Source organism: Micropterus salmoides, unplaced genomic scaffold (genome assembly GCF_014851395.1).
Source record: "Micropterus salmoides isolate LMB-PRFRI ecotype aquatic unplaced genomic scaffold, ASM1485139v1 Ms_hic_scaffold_10, whole genome shotgun sequence".
NCBI lineage: Eukaryota > Metazoa > Chordata > Actinopteri > Centrarchiformes > Centrarchidae > Micropterus > Micropterus salmoides.
This window is the reverse complement of record NW_024040041.1, coordinates 27280503-27295839: the sequence shown is the minus strand read 5'-3', so window position 1 is coordinate 27295839 and position 15337 is coordinate 27280503. Positions and strand designations below refer to the sequence as shown.

General features: G+C 41.0%; 1 protein-coding gene and 1 long non-coding RNA gene across 3 annotated transcripts; one reads left to right on the top strand and one right to left on the bottom strand.

The window, feature by feature from the left end:
• The first annotated feature begins 75 nt into the window (after positions 1–75).
• On the top strand, positions 76–13701 carry rundc3aa (RUN domain containing 3Aa). Of its 2 annotated transcripts, none has more exons than XM_038705719.1 (11): positions 76–340; positions 8838–8965; positions 9240–9373; positions 9493–9578; positions 9856–9945; positions 10564–10644; positions 10740–10905; positions 11012–11169; positions 11900–12013; positions 12233–12339; positions 12795–13701. In XM_038705719.1, exons 1-11 carry the CDS (start codon positions 234–236, stop codon positions 12935–12937), a joined length of 1314 nt encoding a protein of 437 aa, XP_038561647.1. In that variant the 5' UTR covers positions 76–233; the 3' UTR covers positions 12938–13701. The 2 variants fall into 2 exon arrangements, with proteins under 2 accessions (XP_038561647.1, XP_038561655.1); XM_038705727.1 differs by having other exon boundaries at positions 77–340; positions 8838–8953.
• On the bottom strand, positions 2234–6088 carry LOC119893520. Its single transcript, XR_005442809.1, has 2 exons — positions 5893–6088; positions 2234–4844 (listed from the first exon to the last, which is right to left on the bottom strand). It is a non-coding gene; the product is annotated as an uncharacterized LOC119893520 (long non-coding RNA).
• Positions 13702–15337: the final 1636 nt, after the last annotated feature.

Sequence of the window (15337 nt, the reverse complement as noted above, 5' to 3'; positions counted from 1 at the left end):
GAGGCGCAAATAAGTACATTTGATTTTATTTCGAAGGTTCTAGCCGGAACTTGCACATTTAATCATCTCTAATTTAACGCCGGTGGCCACTTTCCTGTCCTCCTCCTCCATCAGCAGCAGCAGCACCGGGGCTCCCCGCAGAGGACAGCGAGTGTTTGTAGGACACAGGGCCCGCGGAGGGAGGGGTCCTGGCCTGGGCACGGATCCCGAAGAGGCTCCGGGGCCGTCGCTGGATGGAGTCGGGCTGCATTCAAACAGCAATGGCTATGGGTCTGACATCGAAAAAGGCGTCTGCTCGGAGCGTCGGCGTGGAGCGAAAAAACCTCATCACGGTTTGCAGGTATAGGCTACATCACGACACCGTCGACAGGCTGTTATCTGCAATTTGCCAGTACCTGCATGCTGTTCCGTTCATAATTTCCATAAGCTGACCACGATGATGCATTTTAGTAAACAAGGTCCTTCCTGAGGAGAAACAATGGTAGCAGAAAACAAAATAGATGTAATAATGCAGAATAACCTAATGGACACATTTCTAGAAATGTAAGGGTTGAAGAGGAGGCAGGTGCGCTTTCACCTTCACATACCCCTGCCATCACACCCATTGTGGACAAGAAAAAAACCGAGCTTACCTATAATATTCCCTTAACTTGCCTTTCCTGGATACACTTTGTTGTAACATTCCTCCAAACACCATATCTTTGGTATGATATTTATGTAGGGACCCTCTGAAATCTCTCAAAGGAAAGTCTCTTTCATGTTTTAACAGGTTGAGACACCTGCTTGATTCCCCTCTATACTAATAAATGCATCTTCAAAGGATAAAAAAATTAGACTAGAGGGCTTATATTGTCAATCTTACAATAAAGTTAGAGAGAAAATACAACAGCAAACAGCAGGTTTCCTCCTCCATCACACTCAGGTTGAGTGCCTGAATGGGACAAGGGCATTTGCAGCAATACAAGGACTCTTCTCCCCATCTGGGTCCCCCAGCTTGTACAGTGCTGACGGACTGTGCTGTGCAGTCTTTATATGGCTCTAATAGATCACTGTCATGTACAGTGTTATGTCACAAGCAGAGAAGACCCTTATCTTTCCTCACGAGATGTCTTTCATAACATGTCCTGTTGCTCCTGTAAATTACATCCGTTGGATTTCAAATGTTAATTAACAGTGAATTATTTTTACATGACTGACATTTAAGTCATCTGTTGTGTAAATCAGTATGAGCTAAATCAATAGTAATCATGCTTTTCTTTATTATCCCTTTAATCATCTTGTGACCTTCATATCTATTTGTGACCGTTCAGGTTGGGAACTAAACCCTGATCTAAATAACCTGAAGTCTAATATAGAGTTAAGTAAGCTTAGAATCTCTATATTATCTATATAATATTAATACATAATCTGTCTGTCATACAGTAAAGTTTTTTTTTTATCTTCTCAAGGTTATGACCTTTTCCTGTTTCATGGTGTTTTAGTCCAATAATGTTCCTCAACAGGCAATATATTCAGAAATTTATTCAAACATTATTTTATTTGCATTGATAATCCTATAGTTTCACTCTTAAATTAATAATAGTATTCTGTGTTATACATATTCATTTCTTAAATTGATATCAATACAACACTCCAATGTGTGTCTTTGATATTGGGACTGCAGCAATTATTTTCATTATCAGTTAATGTTCTGATTATCATTCTGATTAATTGATTAACTACTCTATGAAATTCAGAAAAATATTTATCTTAACAGAGCCTGGGGTGACATCTTTATAAAGCTTGAATATAGTACTATAGAAGACTCTGAAAACCAGTATAAAACCAGTATTTATATTCAAAAGCTGAAATGAGAAAATGTTTAGCTTAATATAACGATGTTATTCTGCCTTACAATATTTTTATATTCTGTGATATAACCAGAGGATATTTTACTTATAATTACAGCTTTACTTTGATACTTATAGTTCTCTCGTAAAATGTATTATAGCATTACTAAGGGTCTTAAATTGCAAACTGACTATAGTCATAAATTGTCTTATTTATGTTAAGTGTGCAGGCCTTCTGCCAAAGTGATGTCATGCATCCACATTTCGCTCTTAACATTTTCTCTTTTTATTTTTCTTTGCCTTGCTTTGTCTTTTTCCGTATTCACAGTGGATTGTACATGGTGTTTAAAACTAAATTAATTTACAACCATAAAACTGAAAAAGACAATGTCCAGACTCTCAAATAAACACACAATCAAGCATTTTTATTCCAGTACCTTTCTGTCCAAGATCCTGTCTGCATTTTAGTGACACGTACAGTGACGCAAAACACACAACATCACACAGAGCATGTCTGCAAAGAAAGAAAACGTCTCACAGTGGACTTACAACACAGAGAAAGATTAGTGAGGGCACAAAAAGACTGTTGTTTTCAGTTTGGCCTGACCGTGCTAAGACCTATTTAATCATTTAAGCATTTTAATGACAAACACACAGGACAGAAATAAATCTCAAACAGCTTTTCCATCAGTAATGCTTGCTACATAGTTTCCTTCCATTTTCTAATGAACAACATGACACTGATTAGGTTCACTTGGAGGGCAACTTCTTCCAGGCGTGTCTGTGTCGCTGTCAGATCTGCATCTCCTCATTAATGATGTTTCTGACCTTGTTATGTTTTTCTTCTTGATGCCATTCTGGTCAGTTGATTCAAGTAGTCAAAGGTTGTTGTGTGTTCGTACAGTCTCATTGGAGAGAGATCCTGAATCAGCAGTGGGCGCCTGGCGGTGCATTAAAGCAGGCTGGGCGTCATGTTGGTGCAGGATCCAGGCTCTGATGTGCTGCTGAGACACAGCTACTTGCACAGCTTGAACTGCTGCCTGGATACAGTAGCTTAGCTGACATTAGTGCTAGATTAGTACACCAGGCCAAGCTTTTATTTTCCCCTAATAGATGTGTGTAACATAAAGTCTGACCTCCTCTCCCGCACTGTCACATCATACACATTTAAAATACAGTCAACACACACAGAGATTATTTTCAGTTCCCAACAATTCAGTTGATGAAGTTATGTCTTTCTGTGGGACTTCAGAGAAGGGGGCTGTTTCTGTTCAGGTTCACTTGTTGTCACATGTTCCATAAACGGTGTCTATTTACGTGATGTGGCATCATATGGGTCACCAGTACCAGGCACAGAAACTTGTCTGATGTCTGCTCAGTGTTTCAGTGCCTTGTTTACAGTGTCATACTTGACCTAATGAACCCATTTTAATTAGAAACACACATATATATATATATATACAGCAATAGACATTTTGTGTATTATAAAGGAAAACCTGATTAAACATTTTGCACCACAACAGGGAACTCAAAGGCATTACAATAATGTTGTCTCATGATAAACTGAGACCAAGAATTGAAATTAAGAATAATAATGGCAAGTAAAAATAACAGAAGAGACCACCGCGGTCAGGTTAAAAAGTTTCAACTTCAAAATGTGGCTAAGAAGAATACTTGTGATTTTAATCCAAATTAAAAGTTCTCTTCCCGCCATCTCTTCAGACTGAGGGTAATAACAATAATAATAATAATTATTTTAGCTGCAATGTATCTGCAGGAACTTTATCTTAATGGCTTTCAGGAGACATGGTGATATTTATCACGCCCACCATCATCTACTGTGCTGTTACCACTAGTAACAGGTTTTTATCTTAACAAGGCAGAGCTGAGGCTTGCTGCAGTCAGTGGGAATTTTCATGCAACTCCAGTTTAACTTTGTTTATCTGAGCTTAATTGGATCAAATGGCGAAGATCACAAGGCATTTTGTTTACGGGACACATGCTGTACTGTAATGTTTAAAAATTCACTGTTTTGTTGCTTTAGTCTGGCTAAAGAGGGCGCTCATGCCGTCGTCCGTGACTGGAGGAACAGTGTTGCTGTGGACACGGTGGACCTAAGAAAACATAGATAAGATGAGTGAGACTTGACAGGTCTGATGTAAGGTGTTATCCCTTCAGCTGCTTCCTGTAACCAAAAGGAACAGGGAGTGAAAGGAGTAAGGGCGGTGATGTTGTGCATCTTGGCTGAGGTTTGAGCCCTTCCGGGGCGTGGCTCGAGAGTAGAGAATAAAATGTTCTGTGCTGTAGTAAACACAACAACACATTCATGTCTCATAGACATGCTTCTGCAAGTGGGAGGCTCTTTGTGCTTTTTAAAATTCTGAACAATAGTACGGGCTGCCAGTTTTATTAAGAAATAATATCTGGAATAACATTGTTTTCTAGTTTGGTTTCTGTGCAGCCTTTTTATGCATTTTCTCTGATTTCCAAAACTGCCGTACCATCAAGTATGTGAAGTTACTAAACTTTTGGGCATCTGTCACCTGCGGCTCAGTCTTCTCTCTCATTACCAATTTCTCTGTGACACGCTATATTCTTCATTTAACCCCCCTGTCAGTTTCAAACATCTGATTTACACTCTAAGCGCTTCTCAGCCCAACACCCTTACTGTCCATCTTGCACACTGATCCTTCTACACCTCCTCTGACCATGAAACACTTTGCCTAGACTCTAATTCACAGAGGGGGCTGGTGAGAGAGAAAGAGAGACGGCCCCTGCTGCAGTCGCAATTTTACATTTTTTTTTGTCTAATTAAGCCCAAATTATCATTCTAATCTTAATATTCATAAAAGCACACTGCATTCTTTCTCTTGGCTGTTTGTGCTGATCCAGTACAGGCCAGGACGTCTCCCCCGACAGCCCGGGACGGTAAACACAGCACTTGTTGGTGTTACACAATGCTGAGACCAGTGAGGAGTCCGCCTGTGTCATCTGATCCTGCTGGTTATGCCTAGACTAAAGAGAGAGAGACAGACAGAGGAAGAAAGGAGTCAGGGAAATGTTTAGGGGGAGTGAGGGGGGAAAAAAGAAAAGCTGAGCGTAAACGTGAAGCTTTGTGTAGTTAGGTTAGGTGTCACTGCTGATAAATGTAGTTTTGGTTACCCTAGATCGTTCTGCGGATCAAACACGCTTGTGTAAGTACAGTAGAGGGGTGAGAAAGGAGAACAAGAGGGCATTTAAAAGAGGGCTGAGAGTGGGCTTGGCAGCGATCCAGGCTGAGTGAGAGGGGGCACAAAAGAAGCTTGTCAGAAGGCCCTGCAGTTGTTTTTCAGTGTCAAATCGTACCAAGAGCATGTTGCTATTCCACTCCATCCATTTGCATTTGAGACACGCCAGCGATTCCCCTTCAGATCAAAGGACTTAATTTCAATAATCTGCTGTAATGTTCCTTCTGCGTTAACACTGCCACTTTATCTGGTCAGAGAGGCCTTTTGCAACAGTCAACTTTCTATTGTTATGATTTTAAGTGCTATCCCATCGACAAACAGGTAGATTAGCCATAAATCAGTGGTTCCCATACTGGGCCCTGGGAACCACTGGGGGCACTTGGTGGTTTTCCAAAGGCTTGGCACTTTGCATAATGAGCAACTGCTTGATTTCATACATTTTTTTCTATCATTGGAAGTCATCACAAAGAGGGGATGTTTGACTAGTATTGACCATATGTTTCACTACCCACTTTTTATCCTACATTTCAGACAGACCGAACAATTCTCTACAAAATCATACTTGACAGAAATTATTTTTTGATGGGACTCCTTTAGACTTAAGGTTAAATGTGACAATAACTGTGGTTCTCTGTCCCAGCGCTTACAAGCAAAACTGGCATCACCTGCCAAGTGGATTTCTTTGGTATAGCAGAGTTTGTGGGTCATGGTGGAGTAGAGCACATACTTGCAGGAACCATACATAACATCCTGGAGCTCCATTTTAGCTTGAAACCTGACTGATCTACTTGGTCTGTGCAGATAACATTATGAGATAAAACTGAGACGCCACTGACCTGTTTCCTTGATGAATCCGGCATGACCAAAACAAGTCAAAGGTCCCAAAGTAAATTTAATCCAGTTTTCGCTCTCAGTTGGAATAGACCCTTTGCAGATGCTGTAGTGTCCCTATGTTCTCTGTAGTGGTGCTGTTTTCTTGTGACATTTTGTGCCAGTCCCCCCACCCCACGATGAGGTCCCCTCTCATCTAGAGCGTCTTGCGTTTGGGGAAGAGGGCCTTCCGAAAAGAGGTGGTGGTGGAGCCCCTGCTGAAGGAGGCGCTGCCCAGGGAGATCTTGGTCTTTCCACTGGTAATGGTGGAGGAGCCCAGAGATGTCGTGCTCCTGCCTCTGGTGATGGAGGAGCTCCCCATGGCAAGCTTGGTCTTTCCCCTCTTTATGCTGGTGTTGCCCAGGGTTAAGGCCGTCTTCCCCTCGGTGAAGCTGGTGTTGCCCATTGAGGAGAATCTCGTCTTCCTGACCCAGATTCGACGACAGGGTTCGGGGCTCACTCGACACAAAGCATCGCACACTCATGCAGCACGCCCTGCTCTGCCCCTCGGCGGTAATAGTAACATCAGCTACAATCCAGAGCAGACCAGAATGCTAAGCGTGGATAGTGCGACCCCCGTGTCGCATAATGCCTTCGTTGAGTTGATCGACGTGGGCTCTGGAAGGCCACATACCACCCATGTGTCCCTCTGAATGGACAGAGGCAGCCGTAGGTGGCCACAGCCTATCTGGGTGGACTGGGACAGTGGAGCGATTGTCCCAACTCCACGACGACACCGGACGGTTGAAGGACACATTGTTGCAAAGGGGAGCAATCTGCGGTGACATCACTTTCTTCTGAGCCATTGTTCCCTATAGCCTCTGATTGTAAGACATAGCCTCTGTGCACGACTGTATACACCATATGTGAAATGAGTCGCACAGTATCAGATTTGATAAGAAAAAGGATGAATAAGTTCATGTTCTTCACATGAAGTTGAGGCTTTGATTGCACCTCTCTCGTGTTTGTGTTGTCCCTCCATTTGACATATGGGTGTGGTTCCTTCAGTTGGTGTTTATTACCCATTTGTGTCCTTGCTGAACTGTTGGCAGGTCGTCATGCATTTGAATATTCAATTTCTACCATTTTAATGTCATTCAGATCGTAGAACATCTGACAAAAACTCAGATCTTTTTACAAAACAATCGAGCCAAGCAGTGTTTAGACATGTTACTTTTATAAGCATTGTTACATCAACAGCTTTCTAGTCCAATTTGAGTTTCCTGGTGGACATTTGGCAGCATAGTTATGGAAATGCAGGCAGACATCAGAATATAAACGAATCTTATCAGAATGCACAAATATATCACATTTATACCAAACATGTAGACATGTTGATGACATGTACAATATACAGGAGAACAGTGCTAATGGAAAAACACACACTCTCTTTTGTCTCCACATACATCCCACATGGCTGTTTCACACTTTCCCTCCCGGCCAAGTAGACGCGGTAAACCATAATGTCATCACTGTCACATTTGAATAACACGCTCAGCATGGCTTTGGAAAATCTCGCTCTTGATTGCAAACTCATTAGATCTGCAACTCACTTATCGCATTCTTACTTGGGAATCCACTTTTGTACCTTGTGCAAAGAGATGATATCATGCCACATTAATCACAAACATAGCAGCTCCTTTTTTTATTGACACTCTTAATACTACTGACCTGCTAAAACTGACCAGATAGAAATATCCTTGGGTTTTTAAGTGTGTGCTGGAATCGTGTGAAAATCCCAGTAGACGTTGCTGTGTGTTTCTTTGCCCCTGATGAGGGTGGTTTTGACCAAAGACACAGACTTGGTCCCATGGGTGAAGGTCACAGTGGTGAGAGCGCTTGTGGTCTCCCCTCGTGTAACAGAGGTTTTTCCCACCGCTATGTTGGTGTTTCCCAAAGTTACAGTGGTTCGGCTCCAGGAGATCGAAGATTTACCCCAGGAGATGGCGTACTTAGTCCTCAGGATCAAAACCCTGCCTTTGGTGAAGGAGGTCTTGCTTGACGAGAATGTGGTTTTCCACTCATTTTTAGAGTCTTTTTTGGACTGTTTGGGTGTCTTATTCCTGGCTTCAGCGGTCCCTTCCATCTAGGTGTTCCTGCGCTTGGACATTAAGGCTTTGCGGAAGGAAGTGGTTGTGGTTCCCCGGGTGAAGCTTGCCCGTCCCAGAGCCACAGTCGTCTTTTGCCTTTGAATAGTGGAGTCTCCCATGGAGGTGGTGGTCACTCCCCTGAAGATGGAGGAGTTGCCCAAAGAGACGGTAGTCTTTCCCCTGGCTATGGAGGTGCTTCCCACTGCCAGGGCAGTCTTGCCCTCGGTGATGCTAGTGTTACCCATCGAAGCAGAGGCAGTCAGCCCGAGCCCGTGCCTGGATGCCGGCTCCTAACATGCAAGCTGCATAGCTCCCTGTAGTGCAGCAGGGTGTGCGTGTGAGGTCAAAAGCCAAACTAAAGCTTCGACAGCGGCTGCCCTAAATAGATCAGACCACCATGTATAGATGAGGGGGAGGGAATTATTTGATCATTCTTTGATGCTGGCCGGACCAAAAGGGACCTGGAACCACAGCATGCACAAAGCCTGAAAAGACAGGGGATTAATTGTATTGTTTTCAAGATAACATTGCCAAACCACTGAAGGGGTATATTGTGCAGTACACAAGACAATTGGGGTGACCTCAGTATGAGAAGATGGCGTGGTTCCCAAAAAAAGGAAAAAAAAAAAAAAAACTCCTGCCTGCTATTGTTGCAGGGTTCAAATACAGTAGTACATTTGTCTGACCCTGGTACAGTACACGGCTGCATTTCATCGGCTTGTGCGGCACACAACCAACTGAAAATTCAAATCCTGCACATATGTGAAGTAGTTGTACTTGTGTTTTTCTAATGCCTCTTCCTCTGTGTGCTTCTACTTCAGATTCTCTGTAAAGACTCTCCTAGAAAAGTACACAGCAGAGCCCATCGATGACTCATCAGAGGAGTTTATTAACTTTGCCGCCATTTTAGAGCACATCCTCAGCCACCGCTTCAAAGGTAACACTGCAGGTAACATATAGCACAGGAAAAGACAAATTAGTTAGTTATGACTTTGAATGTGAGACAGTGAAAATTTAGAGAGATTAAGATTAAATATAAAACTGGAATGAAAATCAAATGCATAGATTATACTGTAGACATTAACCATGGAAATAAAATTACATTATTATCAAAAGGGCAAAAACTTTAGGATTATACAGTGAATTATAATGTTGCTGTGGTTGCATGCCTACAGCGTGTCAGAGCAGGAATGATTATCTGCTGTGTTTTGATATTGGATCAGGTTCAGGAAGCTGGTTCAGTTCAGATGGACAGCGCAGTTTCTGGGAATATATCCGGCTGGCATGCAGCAAGGTGCAGAACAACTGCATTGCCAGCATCGAAAACATAGAGAACATCAGCACATCAAGAGCCAAGGCAAGGGTATTTGTATGCGGAAGTGTGTGCACGACTGAGTGTGTATGTGTGTGGGTTGTTGCTAGAGAGATCTGCAAAGAAGGCCCTCTGTTCCTACTCACTTCTGCGTTGTCCTACAGGGGCGTGCCTGGATTCGGGTGGCGTTGATGGAGAAACGTCTGTCTGAATATGTGTCTACTGCTCTGAGGGACACAAGAACAACCAGGTCAGACTGATGACTTAAAGGCACAATGACACATTTTTGATTTAGTTAATTTTTGCCACATTCTCTCTTCTAAGTGACCACTGCTGAAGGGATGCTCTGCCTTCATGTTGGCCACGTCTGCTCATCCTAATCACTCAGTTTTTCTATTCTTTGCAGATGTTTACAATATTAAACATACTCTAAAATCAATCATTAATTGACTGAATCACTGCTTTATCAGTATTATAAATGTTGTATCAGTATTATATCTGATGATAACCACTACTTCACCTGACAGGAGGTTCTATGATGATGGAGCCATTATGCTGAGAGAGGAGGCCACAGTCCTGACTGGCATGCTGATTGGACTGAGTGCCATTGACTTCAGGTGAAGACATGCACTGCATTAAATGCAGAGGGTTTCAATATATGTATAAGTACATACACCAGGGCTTTTTTGTTTTTACATCATCACAATTATGTGGTATATATTTTTAAACTTTTTAAAGTATCCTAAGCTAGGGTATTGTAAGCGTTTCTGGCCTGTTATATTGTTTTTAGGCCCCATGTTAATTAAAGAGCCTTCAAGTTGTAATATGGCTTTGAGTATAGCATATTTTATTTTAGATCTTACAATAGATTAGATTAGATTAGAATCCTATTTTTATTATTTTTGTAATAACAGTATAGTTTGTTTGTCGGTTATAAGATATATATATATATATGGACTTTCTCATGTATTTCTGTATCAATTATGTAAGTGAAAGTGCATCTGCCAGACATAGTGTGTAAAACTGGCCATTTAAAAGAGATGTTTAAACATATTACCTCATATATACAGAAGTATAGTGTATGCACTGTATACATATATAGCCAATGTTGTTTGCATATGTGGCTTCCACACTACATTTCATTACATTGATATTTAGTGATAATGTGCACACCCTTCAGAGTTACCTATCGTCCTAAAAAGAAAGTGATTTATTTCATCTCTGTTTCTGTGCAGTTTTTGCTTGAAGGGGGAGACTCTGGATGGGAAATCCCCAGCTGTGATTGACTACACACCATACCTGAAGTTCACTCAGAGGTGAGATTGACCCCGCTGATCCTGTCACTCAGATTTTAGCATCACGTTTTTGTGCATGTACAAAGCTGAAACACTGTTGCCTCTCTGCTGTGTAGCTATGACTACCTGAGTGATGAGGAGGACCGTTGCAGCGTGGACAGCAGTAACAGCGAGGAGAGTGTCCCAGAGCATCCCTACATCCCTCTGGTGACCGACGAGGAGAGCTGGAGCAACAAGTGTCGCAAGATGGAACAGAGGTTTAAGATAGTCTATGCCCAGAAGGTGACTCACAACAACTGCTAAAACCAAGTTAATTCTGTATAAATGCTTGGTGCTCACTATGGGCTTCTACACACACAATCCCTGTGTCCTCACTTTCATGTTGCAGGGTTACCTGGAGGAGCTGGTGCGCCTGCGGGAGTCACAGCTGAAGAATGTGGAGGCGGAGAACAAATGTCTGAGAGCCAAGGTGGAGGAGCTGACGGTCCAGAGCCAGCAGGAGAAGAAGGAGCTGGAGGCCATTGTGCTGGAGCTGCAGGCACAACTGTGAGAAAACACAAGAACACACACACAAACTTTGGATTACATTCACCTGATTAAAAAAGCTAACCGCGAGCTTCAGACCTCATCACTCACGATCCTGTCTGAATTAAATTTATTAATTTGTTCCCTCTCTGACAAACACACATTAGCTTTTTCTAGCACTACAAAATATGTGCAAATTCGGCAGGGGTTAGAGGAGGAGTTTTAAATTAACCTGACAACAGTTGTTATTTTGTTGGAGAAAACTTCTCAGTAGAAAATAAATGATTGGTCTATAAACCCGTTTATCTAACTGTTTATTTTCCTCCATAAAAGTTTATTTTTTGATTATGCCAGCATATAATGCAGTACTCATTAAGAGGCCATACATTTTTCACTCTGACACTTCTGGTTTCAAGTGCATTAAGATGCAATAAAAACATACCTAGAGGTGCAATACATGATGTTGTTATAGCAACCAATAGCACCCCAAATCCCTAAATTTCCTCTGCACTTTACGGTTGGTATTTGAACTATGAACTGTGTTGATTTTGAGACTATATTTTGAAATTTGGGGATTTGGTTGTGGTATTGGGCATCAGGGAGTATACACTTTCAAATTCATGCAGACACAAAAGTATCTCAATTAAATTCACAAGAGATAGGTAGTTTTTTATATTTAGCTACATATTTGTTTGCTAAGATTAAAAGTTCACTTCCGAATTGAATGATTTGTACTCTGTGCTTCATCCAGCTCTGCCCTCATGCCCTGTGATTCCTCCCATCTGGCTAAAGATCTTTCCATCCCGATGGTCAACCAGTGGTCCACCATCACAAACAATCAGGGTGATGTCAAGCTTTTCCGCAGGTAAACTGACATGAACAGCATGATTATTTTACTTTACTTTTTGGTATATTTATTTTATTTAATGCTTTTCTGTGATGATATAAAGTATGTAAGATCAAACCAACCTAAAAATGCGATCTCCATTGGTGAATAACACACATAGCATGAATAGGCTTATAGATGCAGTTAATGTACTTTGCTTCAGGTATTTATGCCATGATGATATTTTTGTCCACCCAGGAGGAGTTTCCACAGTTTGGAGCAGCTTTCTGCTGAGGTCAGCCTGAACTCTGACTCCCAGAAGACTGATGGGAGACAGAATGGAGATACTGCCTGGACTTCAGCTGGTAAAAAATCCTTTACACTTCTGTTACATTCATCACAAAATATTAATATACAAATAACTGTTATTTATATTGCACTTTTACTTTTGCAGAAGTCAAGCCATTTTATGCAATAGTATTATTATTATTATAACTACCTAACTGTTCCTGAGTACATTTTAAATAAGATACATTTTACTTTAGACTCCTGTATAGAAGTAAAATGTATCTTATTTAAAATGTACTAAAAAGTATATAAAGTAACAATAAGAATAGGAATCGAATATATGTGTGCTCTTTCCACTACTGGATAAAGCCTTTCAGAGGCAGCCACCCATGCACATGTACGTACATACATACTCACACAAAGAAAAGCTTGATGCATATAGTTTATGGTGTTTCATGTGGGCAGCTGGAACTATGCATGATTAGAAGCTTAGAAGATTTCATTGTGCTTTTTCTCTGTTTCGTCCCATTAGGAAAAGACAACACTCCTTCCATGCTCGGTCTGTGTGGCTCTCTGGCCTCTTTACCAAGCTCCAAGTCCCTGGCCAGTCTCAAGTCCAGCGAGTGTTTGGTCAACATCAGCGCTGAACCCAGCCCCGCGCTCACTCCCAGCTAGGAGCTCCAGACCAACAACAACAACAACAACAGAGATTTAACCCCCAGCCCTTCTGCCTGGTGATGCTGCGTTGACCAAACCAAAACCCTGCTCCCACGATCCATCAAGACCATCTACAGTTCTATGAAAATACAACATTATGACACCATCTCTGTTTTTTTGTACACAAGAGAGTGAAGTTATCATGAAGATGAAAGGGTCCATCTCTCTTGGTTCTTTCTCTTCTCCTCGCCTTATCTGCTTGACTCTTATCTCCCACTCTCCCACAACCACTTTGTACTATCTGTCAATCCCGTCATCCACAATCATGCAATTCCTCTGCAAACTCCTGTCAGATGTTTTCCAAAGCATCCATTTATTTCCCTAAATTCTATTCCCATCTTGCTCCATATTTGAATATCAGTATTCTTCCCATGACATCGTCTGTGTGTTTGTGCGCCTTTGGCCTGTTTTATTCAATTTTCTTGTCAAAATGTAACCAAAACAGCACTTGCAGCTCTTTGGATGCAGCCACTTGCAAAGAGAGATGTGATGATCATTTTAAGAGATACTGATTATCCATAAAAAGAAGATGATGGGTTTTTACAGACTGTCCTTACAGTGACATAGCACTGAGAAGCTATTTATTGATTCTGTCAAATCTTAAGCTACTGCATATGTTCATATGTCTCATTTGATCCAATACAGCAGTGTGGTCTTTTTACACATACATGTTGGGTTGATTTTCTTTGTTTTGAGTTGCAATAAACTGCCTTTTTCCATTATGTGTGTCTGTTTGTGTAGATCACAATGTTGCATTGCAATGGATGTATGGCATTTTGGAGACACAGCAGATGAGGCCAAAAGCAGTGATTTTTAAACATGGTTCCAAAACAGGAGGTTAATGAAGATGTCAGACCGAGCAGCTAATTTTGTGGGACATGTGTTCTTTGGCTCCATCTTGTGGTTTAACATTATAAAGTTTAACATAATGCATGAATGCCCAGAATGGTCGTGCATTACTAACAGCAACTTTATGGTCTTATAGGGAATACATAGTTAGCTAAATTATATTTTTAAAAATACTGATTTTTTTCCCTACTAGGTCAGGTTAGACTGTAAAGATGTTTCCTCCAAATAGATCAAAGTATTATTTGAGTGACTGCAGCCATAACATTTCTGTCAACCTGCAATCACCTGTTCTGCAGAATTGTCCATCATCAAGATGCTGAAGCCCATAACACCTGCATGGCTGCTGTTTGATAGCAGACCATGACCTCTGATCTCCTTGTGAAGGAGGACAGGAGAAAACAGTAACTGTAACAGAATCAGGATATATGTGTCATTATTTAATTAATTAAAGAACTTTCTGTTTTCCAGTGTTCGTTTTCTTGATGTTGCTACTGACAATGATTGATATCTTGTCAATGCAGTGTAGAAGAGCGTTTACATGTTGTTCATCAAAGGACCCGTCTTGCTTCTCCCTCACTCTCTCAGCCACAGCGCCTTTCAGAAAACACCACATCCCACCACAGAGCAACAGATAGTGTGCGAAAGCTTTAATCATGCCACTAAAGTGGCGATTAAATACAGAATACATCAACACACCCACTTGATTGATTTTTCATGATGATGAGGCTTCCACTGAGCCCTTAGCAAACTTTCTGCAGTCTGTGTGTTACATCTAAGTTCTATGTGAACATATTGTTGACAATATAAGTGTCACCTGTTGGAACATTTTTGAGTTGTATGTGAAAGTTCATTAAGCTTATGCTAAGACCCTTGCTGAGTCTAATGAGAATATATGCATGTGGTATTAAGAGTTAACACACGGGGAATGATAGAAAAACCCGGTCAATATGCAACAATAATATATACTGCTTGAGTTGCTAGGTGGATACTGATTGGTTTGTTTTATTGTCTATAAAACACTACACTCTTTGCATTGTATGAAAAAAGTATGCTTTTTATTTAATATTAATATCTTTGACTACAGTTAAGGCCTTTGTAAGTTGCCTTTGTAAGTTTTTTTGTAAGTTTGGCATTTGAATTATTTATTCTTTGCAACAATAGCAATAAATCTAAGCTAAAAGTATAATATAAAGTCATGTACAGTACAAAAAAGACCCATCATCCTTGATACCTGATTTACAGCAGTGTAACAGCTAAGGAAGTGTTATTTTTTTTTATTTTACTTTGTGTTATGAAGAAAATATATATGATAATTATTTGTTGTGACACTGTATGGACAATGACAAGATATCAAACTGAATATTATTTTCATTTCTCTATTATAACTTGCTAAAAAAATAGCTACATCTCCAAATGAAATGTTAAAATATAATAGTTACGTTGGACCGTCTCAGCCTCAGTAGTGACCTTTAGAGGTCCCTGAACCGCACTTTGGAGACCACTCACGCT

Excerpts from the sequence above, each read along its gene's own strand:
- rundc3aa (XM_038705719.1), top strand. The coding sequence starts at position 234 with ATGGAGTCGGGCTGCATTCAAACAGCAATGGCTATGGGTCTGACATCG. Across the intron at positions 11,170-11,899 it reads CTGGAGCTGCAGGCACAACT|CTCTGCCCTCATGCCCTGTG; the intron begins GTGAGAAAACAC and ends TGCTTCATCCAG. Across the intron at positions 12,014-12,232 it reads GATGTCAAGCTTTTCCGCAG|GAGGAGTTTCCACAGTTTGG; the intron begins GTAAACTGACAT and ends TTGTCCACCCAG.